The sequence below is a fragment of the Gallus gallus genome, chromosome 2 (genome assembly GCF_016699485.2).
Source record: "Gallus gallus isolate bGalGal1 chromosome 2, bGalGal1.mat.broiler.GRCg7b, whole genome shotgun sequence".
In the NCBI taxonomy this organism is placed as follows: domain Eukaryota; kingdom Metazoa; phylum Chordata; class Aves; order Galliformes; family Phasianidae; genus Gallus; species Gallus gallus.
The window spans coordinates 30,786,094-30,801,998 of record NC_052533.1 but is presented as its reverse complement, the minus strand read 5'-3'; the positions used below and the strand labels follow the sequence as shown (position 1 = coordinate 30,801,998).

Genomic DNA, 15,905 nt, shown 5'->3' with positions numbered 1-15,905 from the left:
AGTGTTGTGTATATACGTGTATAATGACTGTTTATGTCAGTCTAAAACGGCTAACCAGATGTGCACATTTCACAGTGTCCGCTGAAACCAGCAGGATGGCTGCAGCTGGGCCTTTCTTCACCTGAGAGCCTGAGTCTGAATGTGCCACACTTCCCCATTTTCTGGTTTGTTGAGTGATGTTTTGTTTGAGCAATTTTTAGTACAGGTTTTAACCTTCTCACAGCGTTTCCTGAGTTGTACAAGAAGCTTTACGTTCCTATTGTATCAACTAAAGACTTGTCTTGTTTAGTGTTCGACACCTTGGCCAGTAAAATAAGCTGGTGGGTTTTGAAGTTGCATGCTTTCATAAATACTTAATACAGCAGGAAAAATTGCCTATTTGTTTCTACAGGCTTTGTTGGAATACACTGCGATGCATTCAGCTTTTTCATTATACGTGTGTAGAAGCCCTGGTAAGGTTGTCTTCATTACTTTAAATATGCCAGATAGTTATGTTGCACAAAGCATGGGCTCTATGAATGCAGGCAAGTCATGCAGCCCAACCCACCTGGCTGAGAAGTGCTGACCCTCAGGCGCCTGCAAGCAGAGGAGCAGTAGCCAGGAGCATGGCCATCCTTGTCACTGATGTGGTACTGTTTGGGTAACTTGATATCTGTGATAACCTTAATGTAGCAGCATTTTGATACACACCTGCTCTGTATCTTCGTTAGATCTTCAGTTCAGCAGTTCTCGCTATTTCTGTGTTTGAAGCACCAGCAATCCTGGAGGTCAGTTGTAACAGGTGCTCTTGGGAATGATAAGTTTGCAGAACCCTGGAAGGGGAGCCAATGCACCTGGCTCTACAAGTGGTGTGGTGTTTTTTGTGCTGCGAGGCCAGAAAGTGTATCTCTTGCTCAACTTTGACAGTACAGAAGTAGTGCTTAGGTCCCTTTTTCAGTGAAATCACAGCATGGCTGAGGCTGGAGATCATCTCATCCACCTCCTCTGCCTCAAGCAGAGTCAGCCAAGGCAGGTTGCTCAGGGCCACGTGCAGTTTGGTTCTGGACTTCTCCAAGGATGGGGACTCCACAACCTCTTGGCGTTGCCTGGTGCAGTGTTAGTCTGTCTGTGCTCTTTGCCTCCTGCACTGTCCCTGGGTACCACATGAAGACTGGATTTCCTAGCCCTATCTGTGTGTGCTCAAAGGGTCTCTCCGTGGCCCTCCTTGGTCTCCTGCTTCCACCTCTTGTGTGCTTCCTTTTCACAGGTAAGTAGAACTGAGAGCCCCATGTCTGTGCATGCAGACCTGCTGGCTGTGCTTGGCTTCCTGTGTGATGGGACGGGCCAGTTTGTGAGCCTGGAGGAGCCCCCAGCTCTGCTGGGTCCCATTGCCCTCCAGGTTGGCCTCCCCGTCTCCAAACAGACAAGGAATGGGGTTGCATTTTGTACGAAGGTCCTTAACCTGCCCTTACAAATATGGTCTCTGGTCTCCACAGATACGGTCTCCACAACACTGTGGAGAAACCCACATGAATGGAAGAGCTTGTCTAAATAGCAGCTGTGGGAATCTTATGTTTAGGGAGCACTGCTCATTTTCTCTCTTTGTTTTTCTTTTTAAAACCCAAATCTTTAACCTGTTGATTCAAACGGGCAAAACACAAATTCCCTTTGTGTGAATGGATAGGAAAGGAAATCTCATATTCTTAATGGTTCTCTTGGTCCAGCGAGGTTCTAGCCAGGGACTCCCAGCCAGGAATTTTGGTTTCTGAGGTGTAGGGGTTGAGCATGGGGCTGTGACTGTCCTATGAGAGTGTAAGATTTGCCATTTCAGTGGCAGTGAGTGAAAGGGAATGCTTAGGATGGGCTCTTAGTGTGGTTTCAAGTAGGAACAGCTACTGATTAGCGGAGGAGATTTTGAATCTCCTTTTAAAAATGTGGCAAGCAGTACAGAAGAAAATAGTGGTACCCCCAAAGCACAGCTCTTAGCTGGGGGGGATATAACAGATTGCCTCTTGGTGGGGCAGTGTGGAATGGGAGGGGAACCTGCAGGTAGCACAAGCACTGAGTAACCAGCCTCAGGAATGGCATTTATTTGTATGGACTTTACAGCTGGCCGCCTGCATTTGATTCGGTTGCTTTTTATATTCAGTGTTAACGTAGCTCTGTATTAAAGGGAACTTCAGCACACTCATGTTCTCCCAGCCGGCGGCTGCCAGGTAACGACACCTGCCCGTTCTGGTGGATGGGAGCGTGTCCCTGTGACTGGGGCAACTGCCCTGGCACGAGCCTCCCTGCTGCAGGTGCTGCTTCACTGACTGCAAAATGAGGGCATGTTTAATTGCCTGTTACTCTGCGTTTCCTGGGTCAGTTCTGAGATGTAATGGTGCAGAAGGGCTGGTGGAAGGGGGGCTGAGTCACACAGATGAGCCCCGTGGCTGTTACTGCTGTAGTGCTGACTGACGCCGGTGTTCCTGGCTGCAGCGTCTCAGGCTGAAGTGCACTGATGGATCTCTGTAGTGTGAGGATGTTCCTGTTGAGCAGGATCTCACTGCATGGGGCCAAAATACACTCAAGCAAGCGTTTGGATCAATCATTTTAGCATAGTCCTGAGTAATGCCAGCAGCTGCCCTACTTTCACTGAAGGCCTTACAGAAGTCCAGGAGGAACAGACCTGATTCGCTGGTGCTGCGATCCACTGGGAACAACAGGGGTGGTGCTGGGGGCCACAGTTCAGCTGAATCTGTTTGGATTTCTTGAGCAAGTGTAAAATAGCAGCACTTCTGAACACCTAAAGCGAGGGGTAGAACTGGAGCACAGATCTCTTTACAGTGTTATTGTTTCTGCCATTCTGTAGTCAGAATCCCACTTAAAAATACGCAGTATCTTCAGCTGCTTTGAGGTTTGAAGGTAGAATAGCATCAAGGCTGTGAGAGCGTCTCTGTAACTGGGTGACAGCTATTCAGCTCCAGCTCAATCCTCTGACAAATGTGAGGTTCTTCACTGTTCAGTCTGCAAAGGAGCTTCTCCCCTGCCTTGCAGGCTGCATTGGTAACTTGAAATGCCTTCAGTTACGTGTGAGCTCTTGTTTTTGTGCTGCCAGTGCAGGAAGCCTCGCTACAGAAGCGTTGCCACTGACCCTCGTGTGAACCTGGCTTCTTCCTGTGCCTTGGGGTGGGCAGAGCTCTGCAGGGAGGGAAGGCAGGAGGCTGCGGGCAGCAACATGGGCTGGAGGGGTGAGTTCAGGGGTCTGGGATGGGACCCAGCATTGAGCCCTAGCACTGCTCCCGAACCACCGCGCTTTGGCCCTTCAGTGATTGCTCCAGTGCTTGGCATCCTCGCCCCAAAGCGAAGGTGTGCGGGTATAAATAACCTGAAGAAAGGACTGGGTGATGGTGTTGTGTAGGATCCCCTGCTGTTGCCATCTTTTCCCCAGAGGTTGGCATAGGGGATGCGGGCAGCAGAGTGATCCGGGCCCTCTGCCCTCAGTGAGTGACTGAGTGTTTTTGTGCCTTCAGAGCAGCACTGGGTAAAGCTGCTGTGCTGCCTGTGGGCACAAAAGAGTTTTGACACACTCTGGTAATGCTGAGATGAATAACTTCTTAAATATGCCAACAAAACGAGTTACTCAGTAGATCCAAGGCAGTTGATGCCGTGATTTAATTCTAGGCAGAAAGACAGTGCCTTAGGTGGAAGGATGTTCTATTTCAAGGTATTAAACAGCTTTAATATACGTTGACATTCAGCACCACATTTGTAATCCCTGTAATTACTCCTATCTGCTCGATGGAGAGCCGGCACGGTGCCGCTCAGCACTGAGGGACAGTTTTGTTTCGTGCCTGAAAGAAAGAAGACGTTGCATAAAGCACACTCTGTGCTGAAGCTGTGGGGAAAGAGGTGACTGGAGAACAAAACAGGAGCTGTAAGAGCTGCCCTGTCTGGTACGCTTCCTCTCCATCCGTCTCCGCAGGCAGCTTTGAATGAACGAAGAAGCTGAGCAAAACGAGACACAAAGAGGAGAGCTCTGCTGCTGGGAGCCCCAGCAGACTGCAGCGTGGGCAGCCCCTTCCCGTTGGGCTTTGTGCTGTGTCTGCTTCCTGGGGGCTCTGAGCACCGGGCTGTGCCGTGGGAACCCACAGGGAATCAGTGTGGGGGGTGGCTGCGGGCGGCGCCCTGGCTGCGTTCTGAGATGGTTTCCTTGTCACTTCCTTGAGTTTTCTTGACGGAAGACAAATTCTACCAACAACCGTACATCCTTATCGCTTCTGGAAGTTGTTAAACAAAATCTCCGTCCAGAAAAGAAAATAACAAAAAGAACAGAAGGGGAGGAGAGGGAAAGGGGGCTGAAACCGGCAAATACAGGGCCGTGTTTTCCAGGAGGTTGACATTGCCACCCAGTGGTCGCTCAGCGCAGTGGTACAGCGATGCACGTCCAAAGGCTGAAGCGTGGCACTCACGTGTAAGACCATTGCCCCTTGTCTTATCACTATCCACCGTCATAAGCAGTTGTTACCCCCTCTTGTTTATACACTCCCTTCAAGTACTGGAAGGTTGCAATGAGGTCTCCTCGGAGCCTTCTCTTCTCCAAGCTAAACAAGCCCCATTCCCTCAGCCATTCTTCATAGGAGAGGGGCTCCAGCTCTCTGATCATCTTAGCGGCCCTCCTAATATATGACAGAAGGGAAATGCTGGTTAGCTACTTAATAAAATTGACAAATTTTAACTTTTTATATGCTACTGCATTACGTTTATGGGATTACAGTTTTGCTGTCATCCTACTTAGCATTAATGACGGCAATTACAGAGCTTACAGGGAAGGAAACCTGTCCAAGGTGCACTGAGTGTGCTGTATGTGGAAGGCCGCTCTGCTGTCTGTCCTTTCCTGGTGCCCACCACTGTGAATAGGTGTGTGCAGACGTGTGGCCATGTAGCTTGCTTTGGTTGGCTCCATGGATGCCACACATAAATGTGATATTTTGTGGCGACAGGAAAACTATTATTAGTCCAGTGTGTCAGACTGCACGCTGGAGGCAGTGTGTTTGATGAGCTTAATTCCCTGCTGTCTTGAATAAAAAACTGGTGAGCAGTGTGAGGCATTCTGTTGAGCAGGGGAGAGGAGACCTGATAACAGGGAGTTGTTAGAAGGCGGGGAAATGTCCCACTGCCTTGAGTTAGAGGTGAAAACGCATCACTGCCACCTTTGCCCCCTGTACATGGAGGACAAGGAGACGTCATTTCCACCTGATGCAGGGGACTCAAAAGCATAGATGGAAAACTGAAGGATAATTAATGGTTTGCCCATTTAGCTACCACGTCCTCTTCATCACAACTTCAGTCAGAAATGTTTGCTCCAGAAGGACAGCACAGAAATCATCTGATTGCAGTAGATAGGAATCTCACGGAATGTGCTGCCCCATAATTAAGTGCATGTTTTTTTCCCTCTCTGAAATAATGCAACGTCCTTCAGATACAGTTTTGCTTTCCTCTGTCCCTGCCCAAGGAGAGGTGCAGGCATTTCCACTCACCTGGAAGGAAGGTGGCTTTAGGTGTGTGTGAAGCCCAGAGGGGAGAAACAGGAGCCCACTGGGAGTTGCTTAGGGCGCTCTGCTCTACCAGGCTGAGCTGAAAGGCACTTCTCAAAAGCATTTGCATTTCTGAAAGCACACGGATCAATCTGTGAGCTGCTGTCTGCTAAAGCACCAGACTTTTCAGAGCAGCGTGCCCAGAAGCGCTGGTATTTGTGCTGAAAATGTAAGTGTTCATACATGGCACTGCTTGCACTTCTCTCTCTTTAGTTGGGATGTAAAAAAAAAAAAAAAAAATACCATTCTGCCTTTTCTATTTTACCCAGAGATCAAATGTGGTATCTTGCAACACTGTCACAGAGCCACATGGATAGGTGTTCCTCCCGACAGCTGCTCCTGTTGGAGGTAGCAGCTCCCATGTAGCTGCTTCTGCACGTGGAAACTGCAGTGACAGACAACAAAACCAGGATGACTTTTAGGCCCAGTATTTTTATTGCTGGGCTGGCAGCTGTAACTGCTCCCAGAGTCTGGCTTGCAGGAGATGTCCTGGAAGCTCTTTGTGCAATGCACGGAATAACACAAGCGAGCAAGGCAAAACCAAAAGCAGGATGCAGCAGTACTGATGCCACTGAAAGCTTACACAGAGGTGAGAGTCATTACGGCTTGTGGTCAAAGTTGTTTATTTTTTTCTTGTCACAGGATGTCAGACAATACGAGGCCTTTTAGCAGCATTTCAGACTTTTTGCTTTCCTTTCGAGTCAACAGAAACTCAGCTGCCTGAAGGTGGGTGAGGCCAAACAGCAGCACAAACCTTCCTCTGGAGGAAGGGACCCGATCCCACTAACCTGCTCCACTGAGGTGCTGTGCAGCTTCAATGCCAAGACACTGATTTGATAACTGTGGTTTCTTCTTACTGACCTGGCTGGGAAAAGCTGCCTTGTTGCTCAACAGCACTTTGTCTTCATGATTTATATGTTGCTTGACACAGCTAAGCATGATGCTGCAGTGTGAGAACTGCTTGCTGGCCGGCCGGCTGCATGAGCTTCTCCACAGAAAGGTCTGTGCTGCGAACTGCTTTACTACCAACTGGGGCTTCTGCAAGAAAAGAATGCATCAGAAACACAAGAATGTGTACGTTTGTTGTCATGTTCCATTCAAAATATGTAAAAGGAAAAAAAACTGTAATTAACGTTGCATTTAAGCCTGCTTGACTGTACTAAGCATGACCTACAAGCCCAAGGAATGCTACTGAGATTTCCCTGAAAAATGTTGAAACCGTTTATTTGCCTGCTGAATGGACTGATTTTGAGATATGAGCATGCTTTCCATCGAAGAACATCCTGAAATTAATTTCAGTTAATGCCATTTATATTACTCACTCTTCCCTGTTGAACTGGGCGTCCTGGATTTCAACATATGCTGCTGTGCTGTGTATTCCAGCTGTGACTGCAGCAGTGCTAAATGTGTCTGCTTGATGGAGAGCATTAGCAGAACTCGGATGTAGTCCATCTATTAGATGGTTCTCCAGGAGGTGACATTTCTGCACAGCTCATCAGTGACATCCCCTATTCCCTCTCTTGGCCACATTTGCAAGCTTCCAAACGTGTTTGTGAATGTGACCAAATTCTGGCCCTCGAGATCAAAGGTCTGTCCACATCTCTCTCTGGCACTACAGATCTGGGATGCTGCAAGCCAGTATTCAAGAATCCTGTCAAACTTGAGCATATCTGTGATTTATAATGTAGAAAACCATGTAGACTCTCATCATACACTTAGTACTCAACAGTCTACAGAAGCAGAACCTACCAAGAAAGCAAATGTCAAAAAAGCAGCGTGAGCAAAGTTAAGAATCTTCCACGTAAGGGGATATGTTTCTGGCTTGGAGCCAACCGGGGAGAAGAAGAAATTCCTAAATATAGGAGCCCGGAAGGTGTGAAAGAACTGTTGGATGCTGAAGTATGTCAGGGACAAGATTGGTGATGAGTAAGAGCTTCCGCTGCTGGAAGCGGAGCGTGCTGGCAGGTAGCAGACTCCGTGATCTTCTGAACAAGGAACAAATCCTTGCTGATCCTCCCCTAGTTGTGACAGTAAGTATAAATATATGAAATCACCGAAAGAGGGAGTGATGCTTGAGCACTCGTTTAAGAGTTCTGGCAACCTGACAGCAGTAAGCTCCACTTCCAAGTGATGTAGAAGCAATTTTCACTCTTGTGAAAACTCCCATTTCTGAAAGTAGATTGCCAAAATAACTGATGTTGATCATATGGGACTGTGTGTCATGCATCGCATATATCCGCTTATTTGCTCTTTTTTGATTTTGGTTTTGTTTATCCAAAAATAATGGTATCCTATTGACAAAGGATTCTTATTTTTTTGTCATAAGCACACAGCAATACAGTGTTTTTTTCACACAGTACAGAGCCATCCATGTGTTTCTGTGTCAAGAAATGCAGCGATAACTTCTGCTCTGTCTGCTTACAGGAATAGCTACTGCTTGATGCCAGTCTGTATTATCTGCACTTCCCTCTGTCACTGAGATGGGCTGGCTCAGCAGAACAAGTATGAGCACATAAGAGTGACATTTTGTGTTTCTGAGGTAGTAATATCTTAATTACTCTTAAATCGTGAGCTTTTTGAGCATTTTATATATTGCATATACATATACATTACCTATTATATATAATAGAAGGGAAAGATGATTACAAGCACAAGAGAAGACACATCACCTAAGAGTGCTGTAAGAAAAGATCAGTGTGGAGGTAGAAACTCCTGTGAAGCTTACAGCAGGAAAGACCTGCCATGGCCAAATGCACAAGTTTGTTTCCCCTTAACAACTGTCAATGGTTTTAAGATTTTGAGATGTAATCAGTTACAGAGATAACAATCTCAAGGTAAAACAGATACAGCTGCTGCCGTGGAACTATCCTTTCATTTCTTCCCCGTATTCAGAGCATTTTCAACATTAATTTTCACATACACTTTATGTCACATAATTTCTCTCTCAACATTTATTTATTTGTACGTGATTTTTATGCTTACAGCTTACAAGCTATCTGCCACAAAAGCTTTAAGAATGCAGAATGGATTTCTCTACGGTCATGATCCGAAGGGAATTTTATCAGGGAGTTTCTGGGTTTGTTATGGAGCAAAAGGTAAACAAAGGCACCTACAAGCTGGGAAGATGGGCTTAGATTTACCTGGGGCAGATGGATGCTGTCCTTACCATGAACCCACGGCTCTTCTCTCCACCTGCAGAATGTATTTGTTCTTCTGTTGTACTGCACTTCTGCACTGAGAATGAAGAGACTCAGTCCTGCTAATAGACTGAGAAAAGAGATTAAGCATACAAGCTAAGGATTCTGCATATTGAAATACAGTAAATCTGAAAAATACTGGAAGACATTGGTGGTTTGCTGGAGGTAAGGTTTAATTTTGCACTGAAAATACGGTATTATGGTATGTATTCTGCCCTAAATCATAGCATTAGGCCTGGGAGTATTAAACCATTTTTTGGGAACTTACAGATAGCAATTTATAATTAGGGATGAATTAAAGAAGTCTAATAGAGTACACAGAGAAACCCTGAATGTAAAGTAATAGGTTTTGGGGTTGTTGCCACATTGTACTTTAAATCCCTGCCAGATAGTTTTGACTCGTATTTTAACATGATTTGTTTGGAAATAAACCAGAAATTAGCAACACACTGCCAGGCTATGCAGTATTTCAGTCTGAATGGTGTCCACTTACTTACATTCTAACTTACAATTTTCATGTGGTCCTTTTCCTCAGAGTCATGAACTAACGACTAATTCACACCATTAGCATGTTGCCACTGCAAACTGGCAATAAGAAGAAAAAAGAGGAAAAATGCAGTGTGTAAAGAGCTTGCTCACTCGTCAGAGTTTTCAATATGAACAATATGCAACACCAAATGTTCTGTGGTACATCTTCACAAGTCTTAGAAATGGGAGGCTTTGTAACAGCGTGCCTCCATCCCTTTCTAGGAAGGGAAAGAACAACGCCATTTTATGCTTTAACAAGCTGTCATAATGGGTAATGACTTCATAAGAGCATATAGAGGAAGTGGAATACGTACATTTAATCAAATAAAATTAGTGACTGTATTTAGCTATTCAGTGTAGTGCCTTCACGAAGGATAGCGCTCAATGGTGAGTCACACAAATCCCATGAATGCTGTTGGCCGTGGGTACAGTAGATACAGTGGGCTTGGTGAGTTCATAAGAAGCCTCACATTTTGCTCATCATTTAAGATGATGGGAGAGGAGGAACAATTTTTTAGCATCTTCATCCTTCACCTCTATGCAAATTTACAATTCAGCTGCACATTTCCTAGCACTGAGATGGGAATGGCTTTGAAGGCCTACATAGAAAGTGTCCTTCCTCGAATAGAGTACCATCTAACTTAATGACAAACATATACAAAAATGTAGAGTGCCTGTTTTAGTAAAAACACACTATTTTTAATGCAGATCTTTGGCCAACTGATCGGACCTCCATCTAACTTCCTGAGGACAATATTCTTCTCAGGAGCTATATTATTGTCTCTCAGGTTACCTGTCTATTTCACTAGTGTAAGCTCCTCAGCAATTTGGGCTGCATCATTTCCACAATGCTTGCAACAGTTTGACCTACCATCATTTATGCAAAAAGATGTGCTTGAGCACTGGACTACATCACAGAAATCTGCATTTTGTTCTTCCATCTGCAGGTCACCTGGACAGGTACCTGGCAAGGCTATCTCCCTGTGCCTCAGCTGCTTCACCTGCAAAGTGGGGATAATGACATTCAGTCGCTTTTTAAAACCATTTTAAGGTATACATAATTAATTGCTTAGCAGTGTGGATTCTCCCTGGGGGATATCATGCAGCTGCCAATAAATTGACTCATCCACTTTCCTATTACCGTTTTTATTTAAACATTCACTATTTTTTTTTCCTGTGACATAGCAAAACACCCATTTTGCCAAACAGCAATTGCAAGGAAGATTTTATCCAGCACAAGAGTAATTAGAATCGTGGAGAAGTGATGAGATTGCCATCAGCTCTGAGCTTAAGGGACTGTCCTGTATTTTAAGTTCAAGAAATCCAAGCAGCAAAAAGAGTTTCCAGTTCAAGTCTGCCCTCCGCTGGCATTAATGAAACACTGCTAATGAATTTTGAATCAATATTGTCTTTGTGTAACAAAGGAGGGGAACTAAATCCATAGAGGCTGACACAGATGACACCTTTAGATAACTTTATTTTTTTTCATTTTTTATAATAAAGACTTTGTAAATATCTTCTTTTAAAGGCTCATGTAGGCTCACTGCCTGATTCCTATTCTTCAGGCTTTTGAAAGCCTGCCAGCATTTCATTCCCATCAGACAGCTGCCAAAACTAACATACACGCGAGAAGTAATTTTCTGCACATGTTTTTTAAGGGATTTAATAGAAAAGCTGCAGAAAAATACTATGCTATGATACAATTAACAATTCTAATATACTGTGCTATACATGTCAGCCCAGTAATAACGTCATAAAAGAGACCAGTGTCAGTCTAGTCTAGCATTCTCTCACTACAAGCAAGTTTTCCTTCTGATATGTCAAAGACCAACTTGTTTATTTTAGAGAGAACTTTCCATCACAGATCCCACATGCAATTAACATGTCTCTTCACTCAGGAGGACTCATTTTCTATATTTCAAGCAGGAAGGTAATTGGAAAATGATACTTACTCACACGGATTCACGTAGTACGATTTCAATCCCAAAGTGGCATTTGTGTCTGGAATATAAAATTTGTACTGCGATGAATTGGGAGATAAGGCACCTCTGCTTCATTTTTCTTGTCATCCTCACGCTTCGTTATGCTTAACTGCATTTAATCTCCTGCGACTGCTACTTAAGCCTAAAACGAAGGAGTAAAATGCAATTTTGTTGGATGTACAGCTAATGCACACTCGAATAAATGTGAAGAAAAAATGTATTAGAGAACAATAATTTTATTTTGGCCCTTTGAAAGCCTGAAAATCAGGCTCAGATTTGTAGTCTGTGCCAAGTATGACTAACAGACTTCATAATGCAGAGCACAAGGAATTTTCAAAAGTTGCTTGAACGTCCTATCCATCTGATAAAATTACTGCAGAAATGACTATGTGACTATGATTGAAAATAAAAACTTCAGGAGTACATATAACATTCCATAAGAAGCAGTGAAAGGCACACAGCAAATCTGTTGTTACCTCTTTTCTTCTTCTTTAGGCAGGAAGCTATGCCAAAGTCTACTCAAATCCCATTAATTAGTGCCATATGCACAGTTGCTACAAATCATCCTCCTCAACTGGACTGAAAAAATAGCCCTTGTATCCAGAATGTCTCGATTTTGCCCTTGTAGATCAGCTATAGGAGCTTTTTAATAATCCCAAGTGAAAAGCAACAGCAATGGCACACTGAAACACCAGTGAGTAATTTGCCAAATGGTGACAGTACTCAATGCATTACTGGAAAGAGTCTAAAAGAACATTACAGATAAGTGTTTCGGGCTGTCAGTATGTCAGTGCTGAGAGGAGATGCTTTGAAAAAAGGAAGATGTGTATGAATTTTAATTACAATTCTTATTTTTCAGATGCTCCACTTCCGTGTTCTGTATCAAAGGGAAATACTTCACTTTCATATACACTTTTGCGTAACTGATGACAAAGTCCTTACATTCTCTGCTTTAAGGTAGCTTAACCTTAATTCAGTGTACTAAGGCTGGAATGGGTATAAACAACAAACACAGTAAGAGCAAAGACTGTTTTAGAAATGGGAATATCATCATTCTTTTCCTCGTTTCTTTCAATCATAATAAGAATCTGCCTAAAACAGGCAGACCGCTTAAATCCTATCAAATCTTCACAGATTTTATCTCTAGATGAGATTGGCTGACAATTAAAAAGTACGCACTCAAATGATTTGAGGAAAATCTTTCTAAAGCCATGGACAGTTTCACTCCTCAGATGCTTTAAAAAAAAAACAAAAGCAAAACTTAATTTAAAAACAAAGAACGAGAGAATACGGATATTAGTTTTGGCCTCAGAAAATCCTTTAATCCATCAGACTTCTGCATAACACTGTAAGTATGCAAGTAATCAGATGATTGTTTTCATCCCTGGCCAAATACTGCAATCACAGCGATGTGCATGTAAGAACTGCTATATTTTTAGAGTAATTACTTATAGAGAGGTAGCAGTACCTTTAATGTAACGTGTCATTTTCATTCTTAGATGAAAACGGGGAGGATGGGACAGTCAGGTTTCAAACGAAAATAAAGTTTAGTAGATAATATTCAATTTTTAAGCACAACAGTAATTTTTTCAGAGACCTCTGAAAGCATTTGATGAGGTTTTGTTGAATGTTGTTTCACCTCAGACTGCTGTTTCTCCTTCACCGGCTTCAGGAGCTGGAATGAAAAAGAACATCATTATTGCGTTTGCTCTCAATGCCATATTAAATCTCAATCCTCTCGTCCCCCAGTCTGCATGTACAGCCAGGATGGCCCCAGCCCAGGTACAGAATGCAGCGCTTGCTCTTGTTAAACTTCATGTGGTTGATTATTGCCAGCCCTTCAATTTGTTGAGATCTCTGTGCAAGGCAGATATCCAATACCCTACAGTGGTACAGCCAATTGAGTATCACAAAGAAAATCATATGAAAGAGACAGTAATCAAGACCGAAATAAATGCATATGCATCTCTGCTCTGTATTTCAAATATGTTTTGAAAACACGCTACATTAAGAAACCCAAACACATTTCAATTCAAGTAATGTTGCTTTTACAACCATCGAGAGAAAATGAGATGTGGTAGAACTCTGCCACTTCCCAAGCAGCACAATCACACAGCCTTAGTCTTTTTCTGGCTTCAGTAGTGCTTTCCATTTCTATTGATCTCTGTGAAATGTGGTCTCTACAAACGGAAAAGGCGCATTTCCCAGACCAGTGGTGCTGCAGAGTAGCTGGGATCTATTAAATGAATGGGAATATTAAAATGGAATGGAAGAAAAGGACCATCCTTACAAGTGCACAATAGATGGTTTAACCATCATAATTAAGTAAAATGTGAAGTCCAGTCATAACACACTACAGACGTGAGAAATGAGAGCTATCAAGGAGAGTTTCTGTTCTCTGAAAACAACTCCTTGATATGTGAAGGAAAGGATGGAAGGAGGAGCACAGATGGCACATTCTTAGCAAAACCCTTTCTCAAGAACATCCCTACTGATGTAGCTAGTAACAGTTAAACTGGTTTATACCCGAAGAATACAGAGCTGTTCAATCATTTGGATCAGCTTAGTACACTCGACCTTATGAATCCTACTTACACCACAATTGCCTAAAATTGAAGAAAACATCTCCTCAGAGGCAAAAAGTGGAAAGATCTAAGTTTTCTTAGTGCCATGCAATGGGTATGGCAGTCACAAAGGAACTGACACGTGGCATGGTACAAAATGATACACGATCTTTAAAGAGTATTTTATAAAGGCTGTTCTTGGGAGGGAAGATGCCACTTCTAAGTTGAACATGAGAAGCCATTACTGACGAATGTGGCATTTGCACCATGATAGTTCAGAACAATGGGAAATCTGTCACTTGGAATGTTTGCACAATTCTATGCACTAATACTGCTTTGAAAGGTTTGGCAACAGTGACAGGCAAAAAAAGAAGGAAAGTTAATGTAAACCTATCAACAGAAGGATTTGTTACTTCAAATTAACAACTGGATGAAGCTCTGACCGTAACATTATATTGGGAACAATTTCTCTTTTTGAAGTGCAATGAAGTACGAATTATCAGTATCTTTCTACCTATCCCAGCAGCTCACCTGCTGCAGAAAGAGTTGGTTGTTGGCAATCCTCATCAAGCATAACTAACAAAGTCAATTGACACAACAAGTTCTACGGCTGGCATTATTTGGAGAATGTTTTGTTGGCCCCTAGTGCCTGAGGATGTATGAAGGCATACTCTTTTTGAGCACATGTAGACTCACAGTCCCTTCATGCTGGTGTTCACCTACAGACCTATGACATTGGCACCTAACCCCAACAGGGATACGCCGTTCAGCTGACAAAGAAGCTACTCATGGACTCTAAGCCTCAGCTTTACCTGTTAGACATCATTAGATATATAACCACGTGATACCGACTTTTCCCCTCCTGTTTAATGCATAGGAAAGCACAGCACATATGCACTGGATTTCATGAACAAAGGCTGTTTGTGCATTCTATACCCTGACATGCAGCAAGGCTGTCATCCCATCACCAAGACACTCCTGTGTCCCCCACACTTGGACTATTGGTAGAGAGTGGCGAGGTGGCTGCAGGACACCAGGATCGCTCACGTGGCTTGTAGGTTGTCACCTGTCCATATCTGAGAAGCAAGGAGCAAGCCACGAACTTCCATCTTCATCATCTCTTAGGGGCAGAACATGCATCTGTGTACTGGAGGAATAAATATGGAAAAAGCTTTGTAAGTGATATTTATCACGGTCCTGGACTTGTATTATTATTGTTTTTTAATCTAAAAGCACTGCCCTTTTGCTAATGTGCCAAATGAGCTGCTGACCAGCAAGCCGTGCGTTGCCTTAAGCAAACCAACACATAACACGTGCAGAACTTTACAGCTGCGTCTGGTTGGTAAACTGTGATGATAAAAGAAGCAGGTTGGAGATTAGGAAAAAGATATTTTCAGAAGGAATGGTGATGCCCTGCAATGGGCTGCCCAGGGAGGCGGTGGGATCACCGGCCCTGGACGCGTTCAGGACATGTGGATGTGGCACTGAGGGACACGGTCAGTGGGGACGGGTTGGTGGCTGGACTAGAGGATCTCGGTGTCTTCTCCAACCCTAATGATCCTGTGATTCCGTACAGCACGATGTGGATGTCTGCAGTGCCAGGAGCTGCGATTTCTCTGGTAACATATTCCACCCGCCCCTGCACTTTCCATACACAAACAGATACCCTCCAAACTAGGAGCACAGCTTGAGCCCCACTAGCAGGCCTGGCACAGACCGCCGCTCCTAACCGTGCCGCTCCCCAGGCGGCGCCGGGCACCCGCAGGCCGCCTCTGTCTGCCACAGCAGCCAAAGGCAGCAGGCCACGTGAGACACAACGCCAGCTGGGACAGCACAACGCGAGGGCCATTTTCAGCGTCACCCGGAAGCACTGCTCTCAGCACTCCGTCTCTGCCCTTCACTTACCCGCTGCCGCTTCCAGCCTCGGCAGGGAGCGGCGTGAAGGGGCATACCGGGGCATAAAAACGGCCCAGGGGCAGACGAGGGCGGCCCGCGGCCTCCGCCCCCGAGCAAACTCCGGCTCTTCGCCCCCGGAAGGGTTCCCTCGGAGCGCCGCCCACCGCCGCCGAGTGACGT

General features: G+C 44.5%; 1 protein-coding gene and 1 non-coding gene across 51 annotated transcripts; both read right to left on the bottom strand.

Annotated features, from left to right (window-relative positions):
• Window positions 1–6,164: 6,164 nt before the first annotated feature.
• On the bottom strand, window positions 6,165–15,861 carry LOC107052552. 50 transcript variants are annotated; one of them, XR_005857971.2, is made up of 8 exons: window positions 15,735–15,861; window positions 14,766–14,976; window positions 12,734–12,940; window positions 11,236–11,407; window positions 10,155–10,284; window positions 9,253–9,340; window positions 8,699–8,825; window positions 6,165–6,596 (listed from the first exon to the last, which is right to left on the bottom strand). XR_005857971.2 is itself a non-coding variant. In XM_040696591.2 (6 exons), the coding sequence occupies exons 3-6, from the start codon at window positions 12,756–12,758 to the stop codon at window positions 6,342–6,344; spliced, it is 456 nt and encodes a 151-aa protein (XP_040552525.1). In that variant the 5' UTR covers window positions 12,759–12,940; window positions 14,766–14,976; window positions 15,735–15,861; the 3' UTR covers window positions 6,165–6,341. The 50 variants fall into 50 exon arrangements, 3 of the variants coding, with proteins under 3 accessions (XP_040552525.1, XP_040552527.1, XP_040552526.1); XR_005857967.2 differs by having other exon boundaries at window positions 9,265–9,340; XR_006938556.1 differs by having other exon boundaries at window positions 8,725–8,825; window positions 9,265–9,340.
• Window positions 12,569–12,656, bottom strand: LOC112531995. Its single transcript, XR_003074195.1, has one exon. It is a non-coding gene; the product is annotated as a small nucleolar RNA SNORD93 (small nucleolar RNA).
• Window positions 15,862–15,905: the final 44 nt, after the last annotated feature.